This window comes from Molothrus aeneus, chromosome 1, assembly GCF_037042795.1.
Source record: "Molothrus aeneus isolate 106 chromosome 1, BPBGC_Maene_1.0, whole genome shotgun sequence".
Lineage (NCBI taxonomy): Eukaryota > Metazoa > Chordata > Aves > Passeriformes > Icteridae > Molothrus > Molothrus aeneus.
The window spans coordinates 80,566,155-80,585,873 of NC_089646.1; the positions used below are offsets into that span (position 1 = coordinate 80,566,155).

At 40.2% G+C, this 19,719-nt stretch overlaps 1 protein-coding gene across 5 annotated transcripts in view; it reads left to right on the forward strand.

The window, feature by feature from the left end:
- CTNND2 (catenin delta 2) overlaps positions 1–19,719 on the forward strand; it is a 637,790-nt gene that overhangs the window by 348,229 nt on the left and 269,842 nt on the right. For all 5 annotated transcript variants that reach the window (XM_066559759.1, XM_066559767.1, XM_066559780.1 and 2 more), the window contains one exon: positions 12,276–12,448. In XM_066559759.1, coding sequence (XP_066415856.1) covers positions 12,276–12,448 — 173 coding nt within the window. The remainder of the gene's footprint in view (positions 1–12,275; positions 12,449–19,719) is intronic.

Consider the following 19,719-nt stretch of genomic DNA (forward strand, 5'->3'; position numbering starts at 1 on the left):
GTTATCATCCTTGCTGCCCATCTTGTTTTTCTATTGTGTCTATCTATTGCTCCAATAAAGCTCATTGTCCTAATGGCCAATGATAAATTATCTTGTTCAGAGACTATCTGATTTTGATATCTGCAGGGTTTAGCAAATAATTTCATAAAATATGATTAATCTTCTACCAAAAAAATTGGTTTAATCTTGGAGTCAATTAAAAACTTGCATTAGTATGGTTATCCTTGGTTTTAAACTCAGTTGAGGATAGATTTTCTGTTAAAAACCCAAAACAAACAAACAGAAGAAAAACAAAGACGAGGCCAGCTTCTGTATTCTGAGCTTAAATATGTATAGATCTATTCTTGCTCAGTGCATGTATTTCAGTCCTGGTCTGCAGCATCTTCAGGAATTTCTCTCATTAGTAATGGAACTCCAGATTTTTCCTGCTGTCAAACATTACCCAGTATTGCTTATGAAAGAAGATCTGGCTGGTTTTACATTTCATACAAACTTCTGGAGTAATGCTATGCATGATATGGTATAAAAAGCAAAATACACACTGTCTGAAGTTACCCTATCATGTCAGGATTACTTAAGCTTTGCTATGTTACCTTATTCCATGAGGTTTAAAAAAAAATCTTTCGGGAATCAAAAAAGAAATATTTACTGTTGGGATGGAATGCAAAGCTTTTTTTTTTCCTATGCCCTTCAAGTCTTATACTTTTCTACTACTTCTTGTGGACAATTTATGGTGCTTTGCTATCCCTTGGAGTAGAGATTTATTATTATTTCAAATCCTAGAAGATGCCTGTTTTCTTCTTACAGTATTGGCAGAAGTGTTACCTTGTGCAAAAAGCATAAGATAAACAGCATCGGATGAAACTAGTTTTTTATTTACTGTTCAATTACTGTTGAAGTAAAGTGTTTCTCATCTTTCTTTCTGATAGTAATTAGGTCAGGAGAGTTAGAAGGGATATCCTTGTATTGTTCACTTATATAATGGTATCAGCCTAGTTTTTGCATAATTTCTCCATATATATATATATATATATGTATCAGTTATAGAATTCTTGGTTAAAAATGAACTTACTCTACTCTTGTGAATGCATTCCACAAAATCCTATTTTCCAGTACCTAAGAATACATTCTATAGCAGTACTAAAGACCTTTTCTGTGTTTGTAGGTAGAACATAGCCCTCTTAATGCTGGTAGAGCATGGCATTGCATATAAATTGCTTTCCTTTTTTGTAAAACAGGTTTGTTTTCAGTGTACCCATTTAAGATTTGCTGCCTCTCATCTAAAGAGATGTGTTTGGTTCATAACAAGAGAGCTGCTTGTGATTAAGCATTTAAAGTATTACCATTTATTTCTTCGTTTTAAATATGCAGATGGTGTCCCCCCTCTTGCTCTCCCTCTGCCTTTTTTTGCCCTTCAACTTTCTTCATTTCTAGGATATGGAATTCCTTTGCTGTATTGCAGCCTTGGTATTTTTTCTTGTAATATAAAGCTACTGATATATTTAATATTTAATATCTCCTAGGAGGTAGATGTTGAAATATTTTCCTAGACCTATTCTAGTTCTAGTCTAAGATTTGGAGGAAGAAAGGGTGCCATATTTATTACTGTTGTTATAGGAGAGCTGCTTTTTATCTTCTCTTTGAGGTCAGACTAACAGGTGCCTTGAAAACCCTTCTTTTCCTACAAAATCTGTTTGACAAGTTGTGTTTCCAACTGCAGATCTTAAGTTTTGCCTTGGTTAAATCTCTCCCTTTTCTAATTAAGAAAATGTGTTCTTTTTATGATTGCCACAAAGTTCTGTCATCTAGTTCCCAAGGACTTTACTTTTTGCCCCATGCCTCTGCATTTCTCACAACTTCCCTGGAGACTAGAAAATGGAGAAGGTCTGTACCTGTGTGGCATTGTCACTGCTTTTTGCCACCCTCTGTGGTACCTGCAGGGCCTCCCTTCTGCTCACTCAATTCCTCCACTTCCAAAACCATCCGAAATCATCTTGGCAACAGAGAGAGTTTCTTCAAAGAATGTTTCAGATGACCTCAAAAATAGGACACAGGGCAACGGAGGGGGTTAAAACAGACAAATAAGTGTTCTCTACCCTTCTGATTTGGAAGGAAAGTTCACTCCTCATTCCAGATGGAGCTGTTTAATTCTGGGAGCAGGACTTAGAAACCAGAATGTACTAGTGAGATGCCAAAGAATTTAGTATCACTTGGAATAGTCTGTCCACCTTGTCATTAACTATCATCACCTCTTCTCTAATATCAGATACTGTGGAAGGACATCAGGAGGTTAACATCAGAAACTCTCTCTTGTTATACTGTTCTTTTTAAATTATCCATTCCTTTACAAAACTGGGCAACAAATAGAACTCAGCTTTAGGAGGGGTCGGCAACTGCTTAGTCGGAGTGCAGACACTTTAATGAACTTATAAAAAAAGTAGGTTGTAGGGTAGGAATTGATTTTTTGCACTCAAACTAAATGACCTGGGAGGCAGAAGAAACAAGTAAGTGATGACTTTTTGGTATTTGAGGTCCTTAATTAGGCATATACTAACAGTTAGGAGGTGGCTCCTCTGGATGGGATGTGAGGCACCTCAACCTATTAACTCTGTAAATGAATGTTTAAAGGACATTAAAGGAGTTTTGCTGGTGTTTTTCTTTCAACTGTTATCCAAATGAGCAAAGCAGGTTGAAGAATGTGTGAAGTGATTAATTACACTAATTAAAAACACTTTATTTACACTTACTCTATAATTTATCATTACTACTTTTGTCAGTTGATCGAAGGTGAGTGAAGTGTTGTTTATAATTGGTATGGGAGCTAATTAAATGGTCGTTCAAGCACGTTTTGGTCTATTTCCTTTGTCAATTAGAACTGGCATCGTAATAGATGACTGACCAAATGGAGATGTATAGCACAATAGTAGTGCTACACTTTACTACTTACTGGGAGAAGCAAATGGGAAGCCAACTGACTTTAAATCTCAAGAAGAAAAAACCTTCTCCTTTCACTTGCCTGCTATTTTTGTTTGTAACTTTATATGAAAAACTCAGGTAACAAGCATGCAATTACTTCACAGAGGGTGACTAGGTAGATGTTTCTGTTGTTTGTACTGTAATTATTTTAGCCAATTCAGAGGTAATTATTGCATAGATTTTGAATACTGAATTAATCATACCATTATTTTGCAATAATATAGTGCTGTATGTAACTTGTCATTATCTGATATTTATTTTATAATGGAAAAACTACCAGATAACATATTATTGAATACTTGTTCTACACTAAATTCTGCTCTGTATTGTAATATATTAATCCTGTTTCATAAATCAGCCTTTTTATTTGTTTTGTTTGTTTGTTTTAAAGATTGACCATACTATTGCAATAGTATTATCTTGAATTGTTAGATGCTGTGAAGCTAAAGTGTTTGAAGTATTCCCTAAGATACTGTGGTCTAAGGATTAGGAAATGGGAGCAACTTTTCAGATGTTTGACAGGCAGACAGTAGAGATAGATTGTCATTGATATCCCCAAGAGAGCAATTTCTGTTGTTTCTTTTTAGGAGTTCCTCCTTTACAAGAAACTCCCATTTATATGAGTATTTAGCTTTGTGACACAGCAATGGTGCTACAATGTGACAGAAAAACTGTAAAGATTTTTGAGTGTGTAATAGAGTTAATCCACACCCCTGCAACCTTAACTTGCTCTCCTGTAGTTTAAATATGTATCACAAGTACTGATTGTACTTAAATCTTATCAGACTTTCCCTTGGGAAATTGTCCTTAGGAAAAAAGGGGTCCTGCTAGGCCGGACACACTTTAGGAAAGAAATCTTAATGGCACAGGAGTAGGCCATCCTTACATGCCATAAGATGAGCTGATGGGGAAGAAGACTGGCCTGGCTGAAGAGGGAGCTTTTGCTGGAACTTAGGTGGAAAAGAAGAGTTTATGACCTTTGGAAGAAGGGGTAGGCAACTCAAGAAGACTACAAAGATGTCATTTGGTCATGCAGAGAGAAAATGAGAAAGGCAAAAGCTCACTAGAACTCAATCTGTTAACCGCTGTGAAAGATAATAAAATGTGTTTATATAAATACATTAACAACAAAAGGAGGGCCAAGGAAAATCTCCATCCATTATTGGATTTGGGCAGGAGGGAGAACATTGCCAATGTCATTATTGGATTTGGGCAGGAGGGGGAACAAGTCTGAGGTATTTAATGTATTCTTTGCCTGAGTCTTTATCAGAAAGACCAGTTATCCTCAGAACAGCCAGACCCCTGAGCTGGTAGACAGGCATGGAGAGCAGAACAGACTTCCTGCAATGCAGGAGGAAGTTGTGAGTGACGTGTTGTGCCACTTGGACACTCACAAGTCTGTATGGGGCAGGATGGGATTCACCAGAGGATGCTGAGGGAGTTGGCAGAGCTCCCCAAGTCGCTCTCCATCATTTACCATCAGTTACCATGATGGTTGACCAGGGAGGTCCCAGACAACAGGAGGTTGGCAGATGTGATGCCTGTCTACAAGAAGTGTTGGAAGGAGGAACTACACGGCTGTCAGCTCAACCTCGGTGCTGGGGAAAACTATGGAACAGATTATCATGAGTGTGATCACATGGCACATACTGGACAATCAGGGGATCAGGCCCAGTCAGGATCAGGTTTAGGAAAGGCAAGTCCTCTTCACCAACCTGATCTCCTTCTATGACCAGGTGACCTGCCTTGATTATGAGGGAAAGACTGTGGATTTAATCTACCTGGACTTCAGAAAAGCTTTTGCCCACAGCATTCTCCTGGGAAAACTGGAGACCCTAAGAGTGGTGGTGAATGGTGCTGCATCCACTTGGTGGCCTGTCAGTTGTGGCCAGGATTGGAGCCAGTCCTATTTAATACCTTTATCAACAATCTGGACCAGGGGATGGAGTGCACCCTCAGCAAATTCTTGGTTAACAAGTTGGGCAGGAGTGTTGATCTGTTAGAGGGTAGGCAGGCTTTGCAGAGGGATCTGGGCAGGCAGGATTGATGGGCCAAAGCCAGCTTCATGAGGTTCAACAAGGTGAAGTGCCAGGTCCTGCACTTTGGCCACAACAGCCTCATGCAGCTCCACAACATGGGCGAAGAGTGGCTGGAAAGCTGCCAGTGGAAAAGGACATGGCAGGGCTGGTAGACAACTGGCTGAGCACAATCTAGGAGTGTGTCCAGGTGGCCAATGTCATCCTGGCCTGGACCAGCAATAGTGTGGCCAGCAGGAGCAGGGCAGTGATCATCATCCTGTACTCAGCACTGCTGAGGCCACACCTCAAATCCTGTGTCCAGCTTTGGATCTCTCAATGCAAGAAGGACATTGAGGTGCTGGAGCATGTCCAGAGAAGGGCAGCAGAGCTGGTGAGGGGTCTGGAGCAGCTGAGGGAGCTGGGGTTGTTTAGCCTGGAGGCTAGAGAGGCTCAGGGGAGACCTTATTGCTCTACAACTGCCAGAGAGGAGACTGTAGCTAGGTGGAGGTCAGTCCCTTTTCCCAGGCAACCACCAACAGGACAAGAGGAAATGGTCTCAAGCTGCACCAGGTGAGGTTCAGGTTGGAGATCAGGAAGAATTTTTTTCACTGAAGGGGTGGTTGGAAGCATTGGAAGGAGCTTCTCAGGGAGGTGGTGGAGTCACGATCCCTGGAAGTTTTCAAGGAATGACTGGAAGTGGCATTTAGTGCTGTGGTTTAGTTGATAAAGTGGTGTTCAGTCAAAGGTTGGACTCTATGATCCTGGAGTCTTTTTCAACCTTAGCAATTCTATGATTCAATCATGTGTTTGTTTTTAAAATCTTGCTCGTGATCTGGTAGTATGAGAAATATTACAAATTTAATAGGATGAGCTTCATTGCCCCCTATCTCTAATCAGTGTTAATGTACTGAATAAATCTCTTAGAACTTAGAAAATTGCTTATCTTCTGACACTGGTAAGCTCCTTGGAGCCCAAGTTCCTACTGGCTTTCTTATATGAGATACTCTTCTGCTTATGACCACCATGGGGTATGATTCAGGTGATCTCTGCTACTTACGTGGTCACTAGACAAGTTCTTACCCTACACTGAAAGGGAAGAAAGCATTTAATGACTCACCAGCCCTGACTCCCAAACAAGATTCCTGTCTTTTCAACAACTGTTGGTGCTGATGCCTATTTTTTGTAATCTTTCAATGTAGCTTCAGTCAGCATTAATGACTTTTCATTGGATCAAAATTCAATGTGTTGATGCACTTTGGTCTTTGTTGGTTTAGGTTTGATTTGGTTATTTTTTAGCTGGAACAGTATAAGCAGGTACTGGGAAGTATCTTAGTATTTTGTTTTTCTGCTATTTAAAATAGCTTTGCTTGCAAACACTTGCCATTCAAGAATAATTTATTTAAAACATAAATTAAAAATTTAATTTTTAGGTTGTGATTTTGTTTCCTTGGTTTGATTTCTGCTTTTTTTACCCTGAATGATGTAAGAAGGAAGAGGACATGGTCTGAAGAGAGCAGAAATAACAGGCAAGATATTTTATTTTCAAAGAAAATATTGCTCTTGAAAATTAAAAAGACAAATGTTTTCATAATTTCATTTTTTTTCTTCACTTTTGACCCAGTCATGAATTATAATAGTAGCCTGGATTCTTTGCATCACTTGCTTCCCCTAATCAACTCCTACTGTGAGGTCCTTGAATTAATAATAGTCTCATCATTTAAGACCACTCACTTCCTTAGTTTGGTTTTTAAATAGCTACACTGCACCTTATTGCAGCATTGTGCATGGTATTTTTACAAGGAAAAGCAGTGGCCCCTGCAGGAATCCTGCCAGTGCAGATCCCTGTCCCTCCCAGGCCAGGGGGCACAGCTCAGCCCCAGCTGCACCATGGAGCTCATCCCGCAGCTGTGGCCTCCTGCTTCCCCCAGTTGCCCGTGGCAGAAACACGAGCTGCTGTGGAAGCTCCCTCTGCTGTGGTTTGTCTGGAGCCTGGAGCTCACCAGGTTACTGATGGCCAATGCAGAGTTCTCAGTGCCCAGAACCAGGCTGGTCAGTGCACTGTCAGACTGCTTTGGCAAATGCAGTGTGGCAGGAAGATGGCAAATATGGGCTTCAGTGCTGCTCTCTTTAGTAAGAGAGCGCTGCCTCTGCTCCTCTTCCCCATTTGGCTTGAGGTGTGCAAAGTACACTCAGGTCCTCCACATCTCTTAAACTAGTAAGTTTTGAAATACAAAAAATAGTAGCCTTATAATAACCATCATAACTGGCAGCAAGAGGGGTGGGTAATATAAACTAAGGGAAAGGGCTTCACACAAAGCCCCCTCTCCTCACTGCCTGAATGGGAGAGTCATTTTCCTCTAACCCTGTCAGTGCCTGCCAGCACCTGGACTTCTAAAACACAGAAGAAATTCCTGTTTCCCTTCTCTAATCCTAGAAAAGTCCTCTGTTCTCCATCACCTCTGAAGTTTCTCTGTGGGTTGGCTCCCTGATGTAAGCATATCCTCCATCTACATCTGTTCTCTTCTTGCCTGGTCTTCTCTGTGCTCCAGCAGCTTTCCCCCACTTAACTGCACTTTGTGTCCCAAGCAAGACACTACCTTCTCACTCTCCTTCCAGCTCCTTTCTGAGCTGGGTTACAGAGGCCAAGGTGAGCAACCTAGGGAGGCTTGCACACTGCTCTGCTCAAGGATAAGAGGAAGAGGAAGGTATTGTCTGCAGTATTGTGACGGTGTTCACAGGGGTTTTCAGGTGAGGGATGAGATGAGAATGTTGACTCTGTGTTTCAGAAGGCTTGATTTATTATTTTATGATATACATTACATCAAAACTACACTAAAAAGAATAGAAGGTAAAGTTTCATCTCAGAAGGCTAGCTAAGCTAAGAATAGAAAGGAATGAATAATAAAGGTTTGTGTCTCGGACAGAGAGTCCAAGCAAACTGGGCCATTAATTATAAACATACAAGATGAGCCAATCACTGATGCACCTGTTGCATTCCACAGCAGCAGATAACCATTGTTTACATTTTGTTCCTGAAGCCTCTCAGCTTCTCAGGAAGAAAAATCCTAAGAAAAGATTTTTAATGAAAAGATGTCTGCGACACAGTATCTGTCCCCCAAACTGGAGACAAGTTAAAGAGTTGATTGCTCTAACCTGCTCTATCATTTGAAGTCAGTCCACAGAGGTGTCTCTTGCAGTATGATGGCTCTGACTCAGTTTCCTGAATTTTCACTCTTACCTCTACCATTTTAATAAAGGAGGAGCGTGGCACAAACTGAATCAGTGAAAAATTGGTACTATCAACCCTGAATAATCCAACATCAATATTCTTTCACAAGGAATTTTTCTTTTTTTTAATGTGGTGGTGAAAACATAAGGGAGAACAGGTATTTATGTCTTCCCCATAGACTCAAATGGAAACCAAACAGTACAAAATTTTAAAGCAATACCACAGATCATTGATATCTGCTACACCAAATCTTATGAAGCCTGAAGTGTTGTTTTAAATTGAACAATTGCAGTAATTATGTCTCATTAAGGGAACCAGTAAGACTGAATTGTGCTAGCAGTTAACTAGTGCATAGCTCAAAATTGAGAATTTCCAGCTGCCTTAACTCTTCTGAAAGCAAATGAAAAACAGTTGGATGAACGGAGTTTAAATTCTTGCCTGGAAGAAATGATAGATTATTGTCAAGAGCCATCAGTGTACAGGACACAAACAAACTTCTCTTCTGAGTGAACTGCAGGCTCTTTAGCAGATTTGGTTTTACCTTCAGATTAAAATCTCAAGAATGTTAATGAGAAAAGCAATGCATCTTTTTCATATCAGACAAGGCGGGACTGCTTGCAGTCCCTAAAAAACAAACTTGTGTTTCCTCATGGTCACTTTAATTGGTCTCAAATGTATCTTCTAGTTTGTATGCTTGATTTAGGGCTTTGCTATTTAAAGGTGAGCAACCACTACTCTATTCTACACTTGCTTGGGCTTATTTAAAATTCTAGGCTTATTTAAAATATATATCTGTCTCTCTGAAATTACTTTGTAATTATTGAAATATATGTTCATTTTAATTGTTCATTACTGCTTGTTAAGGTAAAAAATACAAACTGCTAAATAAAACCAGTATTTTAGTGAACTTCAAACTATGTGTGCCAAACTTTTTACATTCTTTTTTTAAGAGGTTGGATAAGTTTCTTTAAGTGCATGGAAGTGTTTAAACTAAATGGTGCAGGGAACCCATGTATGTGTTTCTAGCTGGCAATGTAAATCCCCTAGTGAGCCACAGTAATATGAAAGCAGCACTTGAAAGCCAGATGCAATGAAAATTTAAACATATTGCATTCATAGCATGTGATAGTTTAATCATTATTTAAGCTTTAGAAATGTCACAGCATAATTACTTTCAGAATGAGTACAAACACTTTCATGCACAAAAAATTCTTTCTTTTTGCAACTTGCTTCTCATGGGAAACTTATGCCTTTGTGAAATTTCTGAACTTGATCTTGTTCATCACTTGATCACAGAAAAATTATCAGTGAAAATTCAAAATCCAAAAGATTCAAATAAACCCTACAGATCTTTTTAGAACTAAGCATGTATTTTCTTTATGCTCTTAAAATTAAAAAAAAAAACAAAACTGTGAAAGTATTTCTTTCATTAAAGAAGAAATTTTGCAACAAAACCAGTTAAATGGAAAAGCTAAATAAACCCTATTTTCAGAGCCAGGGAATGGAAAGTACCAAAGGCTGGATTTATAAGCACCCATAGAGGATTAAATTCAGCTCTCCTGTGGATGTGATACATTTTTACTGGCCTCACAGCATACACAGGGCTCTACCTCCTGTACTTGTAAGGAAAATCCCGGGACCAGAACTTACATTCTAAATTTGTCCTGGATCTCGAATGCTCTGATGAATGCCATTGATTTTGCAGTATAAATTGTGTTGATGTGTAAAATAGTGTCAAAATCCCAGTCTGCATTTAGATGGGAGCACTTCCTCTTTACATAGCCTACTACGATTTGTTTATAATACGAGCAGTCCAGGTTGGATTTGGAAAATAGCAGTTCTAATGGTTCTGCCATTTCTGAGAAATGGGCTAGAGGAAAAAATACTCTCTGTGTAATTCGGGGGTGGGGTTGTTTGCACGTTTGCTAAGTGGAAATCTTTTTGGAACAGCTTTACATCCTCATAGCAAAGATTTAAAGGTCATAAAAACTGCCTTTGTATCAGGAATGTACTGGATGTTATTTCTGGTAAATTCATTGGAATTTTTCCATTGTGAGGCTGTTTAAAACTGAACTTACCACATGTTCTGTAGGAGCAAAATCACTGTAATCATTTCACATCTCTTAAGGCTTGTGTCACCTTCTGTGCTCTCAGGAGCTTGTTAGTGCTAACCAAAGGATGAACCTGTCAGCCCTGTGGAGCCACTGAGTGTGCTACACATGACAGCTGTTGGGTTGAAGGTAACCTGTGCAATGGCCAAGGTATAACCCTTTTTCCTCCTCTTGCATTTCACTTCCTGGGCCCAGACACTGAAAGAGACTAATATCAGTGAAGACAGAGAGAGGATTAAGTGTGTATTCTTTAATGTAGCTCTCTGTGTATAGAATGACAGAATGGCTTGGGTCAGAAAGGATCTTTAGGCTCATCTAGTTCCAACCCCACAGCTGTGGATCGGGACATCTCCATCTAGACCGGGTTGATCAGGGCTCCATCCCACCTGGCCTTGAACACTAACAGAGATGAGTTATCCACATCTTCTCTGGACAACTTGCGCCATAGCCTCACACCACAGGGAAGATTTTCTTCCTATCAGCTAATTTAAAGCTACTCTGTCAATGTGAAGCCATTGTGCTGCCACTACATGCCCTTATAAAAAGTCTCTCTCCATCTTTCTTGTAGGTTCCCTTCAGGTGGTGGAAGCCCACAGTTAGATCACCCTAAAGCCTTTGCTTTTCCAGACTGAACAATCCCAATTCTCTTAGCCTTTCATCACAGGAGAGGTGCTCCATTTAACTTAGTGGCCCTCCTCTGGACTTGCTCCAACAGATGTTCTTCCTGTGCTGGGATCTCAGATCTGGATGCAGCACTGCAGTGGGGTCTCACCAGAGCAGAGCAGAGGGGCAGAATCCCCTCCCTGGCCCTGCTGCCCACGCTGCTTTGGATGCAGCCCAGGACACATTTGGCTCTCTGGGCTGGGAGTGCCCATGGCTGGGTCATGTCCAGCCATTCCAGCAACCCCAAGTCCTGGGCAGGGCTGCTCTGGATCTGTTCATCCTCCAGCCTGGGTTCATACCAGGATTTACCCTGATCCAGGAGCAGCACCTTGCTCTTGGTCTTGTTAAACATCATGAGATTCCCATGCACCCACTTTTCAAGCTTGTCCAGGTCCCTCTGGATGCCATCCCATCCTTCAGGTGTGGCAACTGCACCACTCAGCTTGGTGTCATCTTCAAATTTGCTGCAGGTGCACTTGATTCCTGTGTGGAAAAATTGGGAAATTTGTTATGTGCATGTGGTAAGCTATATCACTTGTAGGTGAACCTAATGAAGATTAGGACATGTTTTAGTTTCACAGAGCTACTAAATAACTGTGGAAAATGTTCATGGTCCTGACATGCCCTTCAGTCTGGCAGCCCCAGTTCAGGCTCGCTGCCTGTACTTGGCTCTCCTGCTATGCAGTGCTGTGGTGGGGAAGATAAGATAGCTGAAAAATAGTTACCAAAGATTCACTGAGATCAGGGTGTGTCCTGCATGATGAGAAGAGCAATTAATATTTTAAAGGCTGCCATCCATCCCTACAGGCACCAAAGTATTACATCATTCTGTGTACAGGACAGTGGCAGGAATCAATAGATCTAATGTGCTGGGGGCTCAGGGAGGGACAAGTTAGCATTTCCCAGGCAGAATGACTGGATATAATTAAGAGAAATAAACAAGGCTTATCCTTAGGGGGAAAAACCCTCATCAGCTATTCTGAGTTGAAAAGCAGGAGTTCTCTACCAAATAGTATGGTTGGATTTGTTCAGGCATAGAATTTCTTCACCAGTCAAAATGATACATTTCTTACAAAGAAAGCAATGTGGTCTGTTGTTTGAACATGATGACTGAGTGGTAAGAAAACAAAGTAATGCATGTATTTTAATTACTGAAAAGTCAAATTCTGAAAATCTGAAGCCAGATACATCTGATAATTTCAAGACTCACTTGACAGATGACGCAGGTATGCTCTTTCACTGATGCTTTCTGACTGCTCTCAAATCCTGTCCCCACAGGGCCCAGCCTCCTCTCCCAGAGTGCACTCCAGCTCAATTCCAAACCTGAAGGATCCTTCCAGTACTCAGCCAGCTACCACAGCAACCAGACCCTTGCCCTGGGTGAAACAGCTTCTGCCCAGCTCCCGTCCCGCAGCAGTCAGGCCAGAGGTGCCATCCAGAGTTACAGCCAGGTATGTGTCCTAAGCAACTGTGGTCTCTCACTCCTGATACTGTGTGGAGTAGCTCCCAGGAAAGAGCTGTTTGCTGCTTCCCACACCTGAATTTCTGCCTTTACTTTCTGTCTTGTTCAACACACCTGCAGCAGGGTGGAGTTACCATCTTGATTTTTGTAAATCTCCGGTGGGTTGACTTGCATAGTGATAAAGTAATCCTGATTAACAAGGAGATCTGCATACCAGATTAACTTACTTGCTTGCATATATATATTTTGGTAATAGCATGTTCAAGCATTTAGTTTTCAAAGCAAATTTCTGTGCCTGTGCTGATTATGAGTCCATCCTAAAGTCTAGGACCTGCCAGCATTGCCATATTACTGAAAGCAGTAAGTGCCAGGAAACAAACAAAGCCAGGCTGACACCAGATGTGAAACCTGCCTGGGATACCATGCATCACATGGTGCTATGGCCTCATCTCAAGTGTAGGAAACAGTTTTTTCACTACATATTGTAGGACTGTTGCCTTTACTTTTGAAACATTTTGAAAGATTGTCTCAGATACATATGAAAACTTTGTAAATCCCCTCTACCTGTCTAAACCATCTCTCCTGGCTCGGACATGTAACCCTCTCACCTTCTGTGCTTTTCACTGTGACATCAAAGCCTCTTAGGAGAAAGTTAAGCTTCACTTTACACAAGATGTGTTCATGCTTCTGTACCTAAGCAAAGTCTAACTGGGTTGTGTCGGTCAGCACTGGTTATTTTCTCTGTTTAGATGCTAACCATCCTAGCAAAGCAGATCATCTCAGTGTGATACCAGGACATTTTGCAGTTCAGGATTCTGTAGAAGAGCGTAGTTATTTGAATTTCAAAGCCTAAAATTGCTAAGAGATTTCAAGTATTAGAGTCATTGCACAGTTTGTGAGACGCTGAGAGACATACAATATTCTATTCTCTCAATTTTCTCAGAAAAGCTCCCTGTTCTCTAAGACTGAAAAATGAAATAAAACACAGTTAAATTAAATTTCAAATTGTGTAGGTAAGAACAGAGTCCAAATATTAACCCAGCACTGGCCATCAGTGAATCATGTCCCCAAGTGCCACATCTGCATTTCTTCTAAATACCCTCAGGGATGGTGACTTGACAACCCTTTCAGTGAAAAAAATTCTTCCTGATCTCCAACCTGAACCTCACCTGGTGCAGCTTGAGACCATTTCCTCTTGTCCTGTTGGTGGTTGCCTGGGAAAAGGGACTGACCTCCGCCTAGCTACAGTCTCCTCTCTGGCAGTTGTAGAGCAATAAGGTCTCCCCTGAGCCTCTCTAGCCTCCAGGCTAAACAACCCCAGCTCCCTCAGCTGCTCCAGACCCTTCACCAGCTCTGCTGCCCTTCTCTGGACATGCTCCAGCACCTCAATGTCCTTCTTGCATTGAGAGATCCAAAACTGGACACAGGATTTGAGGTGTGGCCTCAGCAGTGCCACACCTCACAGGATCATCATCCTACAGGATGATGATCACTGCCCTGCTCCTGCTGGCCACACTATTGCTGGTCCAGGCCAGGATGACATTGGCCTTCTTGGCCGCCTGGGCTCATGCTGGCTCATGTTCAGTTACCTGTATCAGCCCTGCCATGTCCTTTTCCACTGGCAGCTTTCCAGCCACTCTTCCCCCATGTTGTGGAGCTGCATGAGGCTGTTGTGGCCAAAGTGCAGGACCTGGCACTTCACCTTGTTGAACCTCATGAAGCTGGCTTTGGCCCATCGATCCTGCCTGCCCAGATCCCTCTGCAAAGCCTGCCTACCCTCTAACAGATCAACACTCCCAGTCAGCTTGGTTTTTTTCTGCAAACTGGTTGAGGGTGTACTCCATCCCCTTGTCCAGGTCATTGTTAAAGATATCAAACAACAGAGATCCCTGGGGAATTCCACTTGTGGCAGGCCATCCCCCTGATGCAACCTTTCACAACCATTCCCTAGGCCCAGTCACAGGTTTTTACCTAGTGAAGAGTAAAGCCAGGTTTTTACCTAGTGAAGAGTGCACCCAGCCATGCCATGGGCTGCCAGCTTCTCCAGGTGCATCTTGTGGAAAATAGCATTATCTGGAGTTCTGCTTTTTGAAAAGCATCTTACCTTGGGGGTTAGCCTGAAAGACTGTGATGCGGTCTTAAAGGAGGCTGGAAAAATAAGATGATGGAAATGGAGCAGGTTATGGGAGGAACAGAAATAAAAACAAAGTAGAAATGAGAGGGGAAGGAGAAAGAATCTTTTTTTTTAAAAAGGAAGGAAAATCATGCAAATTTGTAAAGGTTAGAAATAGATATATTCTTAATATAAATTCTATTATACTCATTGATAGAAAAAGATGAATTAATGGTGGGGGAAAAATTAATGACCTAGATTTTTTTTTCATTGGAATTACACTGATGAGATGTTGCTTAGATCTGAGAAGCTCTCATGAACCATCACTTCAGAGAGAACTGGTTTCCTTCAGAAAGGTAATTAGTAAGGCAACATTTCCTATCCTTTGTTTTTCTTGGTATGAGAGGACAGAAAATAGATGTTATTTTTATTTTCATACACATTGTAGGATAGATATTCCTGCAGGAAAATAATTCAGAGAACTTAATAATTTTTCACACCATGATGCTGCAAAAGATGCCTGACAACTTCAGATGAATTTATATATATTTTGAAAATACTAACAAACTGCCACATAAACTATTAATTAATACCATTAAAAATATGTAAAAGGTGTTTTAAAAGAGGTAAACAGGAAGAGGAAAATTCAAAAGTCAAAATTTAAAAATTCTGAATATGACCATTGCTGATCCCACAATTACAGGGAAAAAAAAGTCAATCCTAAGATTTTGCTATACCTATTATAACTAAAATAAGCCTCAGGAGCTGAAGCTTCTCAGATTGTGATAATTTCCTTTGGTATTTGTGTGCAAGGAATATAGCTATCTCTCAACATGAATGATAGTCCAAATGCTTGCAAAAAAAAAGTAAATAGTCCCAAGGCCAGCTGTGACAGCAAGAACAATTTGTGAAAATGCAATTGTATAAAAAAGAGAAACTAATTAGTCTTGGGACTTCCTGCATAGTGTTGCAAAGTGCAATCTAACATTTTTGTCAATTTGGTGGAGTTCATTATAGATCATAGAGTTTTTCCAGTGCTTCGCCTACTTTCAAACATAAAACTTTTATCTTCTAAATACTACCGGGACACAATTTCTTAGCAAAAACTGCTCCTCTGGCAGGGAATTACTCTGCTTCCCCACTGAAAACTGCTTTTCAAATTCAGTGTCCAACCAGGTTTAGTGCAACTTGGAGAATGATCATCTTATGATGCAGAGATATCAAAGGAGTATAAAGTACAGCATGTAGTAAATGGAGTAGTTTTCTGCATGCTCTGCCATGTGTTTGCAAGGGGACAGGAAAGGAAGTTTATGTTCTGGATGAGGACTTGTTTAGCTGTTGATAATGTTGCAGTCCTTTCAGAGGCTGTGGCTGCAACACAGGTAAATCCCTACTGTATTGCAGTATCCTGTGCACCTGATGCTTTTGGACTGAATAAGCTGGCATAGAATTGAATAACTTAAAATCAAAAAAGTATATGGAAATTAAAGGTGATTAAAAAGTCTTGAAAACACATTTTACAGTTAGTGTTCTAACTTGACTCCTTTTCCCTATAAACAAGTTTGTCAGACCACCACACCTCACTAGCAAATGAATGGTAGAATGCATTAAGTTTTTAAGCGTAATCTGTGTATTGGCCACAAGGTAACAGGTTGCTTGATAACCTACCCAGACGAAAGCTAAAATAAATATTTCTCTTCTGGTAGGTATAGCCAATGACAATGTGTTTAAAACCAAATTCCTAATATAAACATAAGAATTTTTCTGACATAAAGGAAACAAGATGAAATCTTAAAACAGATTACTCTTATTACAGCACTCAGATAACAATTCACTAGTAGAGATTATGGCAGTGGAAATCTGCAATGCTGCTTTGATTCTGCCACAGGTAATGACTGTAGCATTCACTGCTGCTTTAAAACGGTCCATCTCTGGACACTTTGAGAAGGTCTCACACCATTCTGTTTGTGGATGTAGAAGACTACAATTACCTACCTTCATCTATATGTATGACCTTTGAGAGCAGGATCAGGTAGGCTGACAAATTTTCCTAATAGTGTTGGAATTTTGAAGTGGAATGATGGAACAAAATCAGGAGAAAGAGATGGAATAGGCCATATTTGAGGGATCCAGAGGTATAGTCTAGCATCTGTTTTTGTATAAGAGCATTTGAACATAGGTAGCATCTTTCTAGTCAGGTCAGGAACTTAGAAATTACATTAAAGTAGTCTTGCAGAAGAAAGGCCCTTCTATAGGTCCTGTCCAAAGACTGAAGGGTGCATTCCAAGACTAGAGAATGTTATGCAATTTTCATGCCCTCTTCTTCTCTTTGTAAGAGTGTTGATTGAGGCATTGGACCACAGCAGAGTAATGCCTTGAGTGAAGCCTTATGGAAGGGTCTTTGGGCTTACAGGAAAAAAAGGAGCCCTCAACAGACTGGCAAGTCTAGCAGTCTCTGAAAAAGCTCAGAGCATCACTGAGACTGTGAAACAGAGCTGTACCTGTGGAATGTCTCTGAAAACCCTGGTCAGGATGAACAAGTTTTCTGCCTAAAGCTACCAACACACGCCAATAGTTAAAAGCCAAAGGGGCCTGGAGAGAGGTTTTCTACACAACTTGGAAAATGCTCCCTAAAATCAAGAGAAAGGGTCTCCTCAGGGACCACAGTGCACTGTATATGACTATGTTAGTATTTATCAGATGTGACTTGTTTGAGATTTATAAAGGCAAAGAGATCCAGAGAGCAAAATGAGCTGAAAACTGGCACTGGCATTTACTGCTAAACCAAAGTTCATCCAGACCTAAGATGGGCATGCAAACTTACTCAAACCTCTGGGAGCAATCTCCAAGAATCAATGTACTGATTCATATTAGCAGCTGACCCCAAAGTTTCACTTAAAGCTATCTAGCCATTTTGTAATTCCTTATCCATGAAAAATTTTCTGCAGAATAAATAAGTCAACACAGTTATTTGGCCCTCTCGATTCTACTCTATAGAACAGAAATCTTATATTGCAGTCTTTTATTTACTCTTTCTAGGGTAAAGTTCCAATTTAAGTTATCACTTGGATTGTAAAAACAAACAAACAAAAACCAAACAAAAAAAAGCCAAACAACAACTAAAGAATCCCCTCACAAGAACAACCAAACAACCAAAAAAAAGCCACAAAACCCCAACCCCCAAAATACTAATTTCCTGGAATTCCGGGCATTAAATGCTTGAATGAACAGGCAAACAGCAGTTGGACTGTTCTCTAGTCTCCTATAACCTAACTGGATACCCCCAGTAATTTTCTGTATGAAGCTCTAAAGATACTGTTTTGAATCAGTAGAAAATGATCTTCTTAGTAACATTAAATTGGAAAGAAAATATTTTTATAGCTGTGTTAATGTTCTCATGTTTTTTTCACACATTCCTGTTTTTAAAAAGGATATACCAGAATCCATATATTGAATCGAAATAAGCAAGGCTACTTTTCGTTGGGATGCCAGGGAAATGAAACCCCTGTGTCTTGGAATAGATATTCATAGGGCTGTAGTAAGAAAGTCCTTGATTTTTATTCATATCTATGAAATAGGATGATGGTAGAGAATATAATTAATGAGAAGCAAATTTGCTCTTAGTTTATTAGCTTAAACACAGTTTTGTTATCAGGTTGACAAAAATAATGGATAAATGGAAAAAAATAAGGGAAAAATACCACTGTATTTTATTCTTCCATACAAAGTATGTCACATTGCAGGGTGAACAATGATGTGTCTTTGGGTCTGTTTTAAGCCACAGACAGGGAGAAACACAATGAAAAACTAAATCATATTTTGTCTCTGAAAAGATGTGTGGAGAATGTACTGCACACTTGGCCCTTTGAAAAAACCCAAGAACCTCACGGTACATTTAAGACAGGTCTGAGATTAGTCACATCCTAGAAAATACTGCATGCTAGTGTTTTCATTGCAATCTGTTCATCCATAAGTTCTCTCCTTCACACAGAGCACATGCTTAGCTTTTTAGGAAGTGATATACACTGCATTTTTAATTAAGCATTTAATTATTGTGTCTCACCACTACACCTTGTTCCCTATAACAAATCATCATGAAATGGGATTTTTGGGGTTTTTTTTGAATTAGTGCTTGCAGAATGCTCGCAGCTTTATAGAGATTTATTAGGAATATGGGATAATACTGGTTTACTTGAAATTAATTACTGTAAATCCTTGACACATTAAGCAGTGTAGAAGTAGATTAGTAAAAGAAATTTTGTATACATGATGACAGTACTTGCCTAAAACCCTTAGGATCAACAGCAAACTGGTAAAGTTACCAGTGTGTTGAAGAAGTAATTGGTGCACTGTTAACATTGCAAAAGACTGTATTTTGGAGCACTGATTATTAGAAAATTATTATTATTATTATGCCACTTAACAGTCCAAAAAGTAAAATTTATTAGCAAATATCAATTGATAATGTAGCTAGTTTGAATGAAATTTTGTTAAGTGCAAAATTTGCTCTGCCCATGTTGTCTTAAATCATACCGACCTTTTTTTTGTCTAATGAAAGTTGTTACCATATAGTCTAAACCTGGAAAATGAAAACTGTACTCCTGTCAAATACATTATTGGACAGTCAGCTGAAGATTAGTCCTTCTTTCCACTTTAAAGCATATACGGTAAGTAGCTCAGCATGAAAGTAGCTTTTAAAAGTTTGCTGATGTTCCCACAGTTTTCCTTCCTGGTTTTTGTTAGAAGCCTTTCAAGTGAGCAACTTGAGCTTGTTGACCATTTTGGAGAATGTCAGGACTTGTACTTGCAGCTGTGGTGTTTGTCACTCGCTGCTGCAATCTGAACAGTCCAGCTCAAAAGAGAGCAGCTACTTCCATCTGTGAGTCCCTTGCTCACCTGGCACTCACCGTACAGAGCACCTGGAGTGGGACAGTTTATGTTTCATTTATGTGTAAAGCCACTGCTCTGTGAGCTGCAAAGCCAGGGAGGTTTGGGTCTGGCAGTGCTCTCTAAAGAAGCCTGAACAATGTCAGTGCTGGTAGCTTCTTCCATGCGACTAGCAACTGGGAGCAAAGCTCCAGGAGGAGCTTCTCCAAAGCCTTGTTTCTTGTCTCTGTCTAGGAAAATACATATTCTTCCTCCAGACA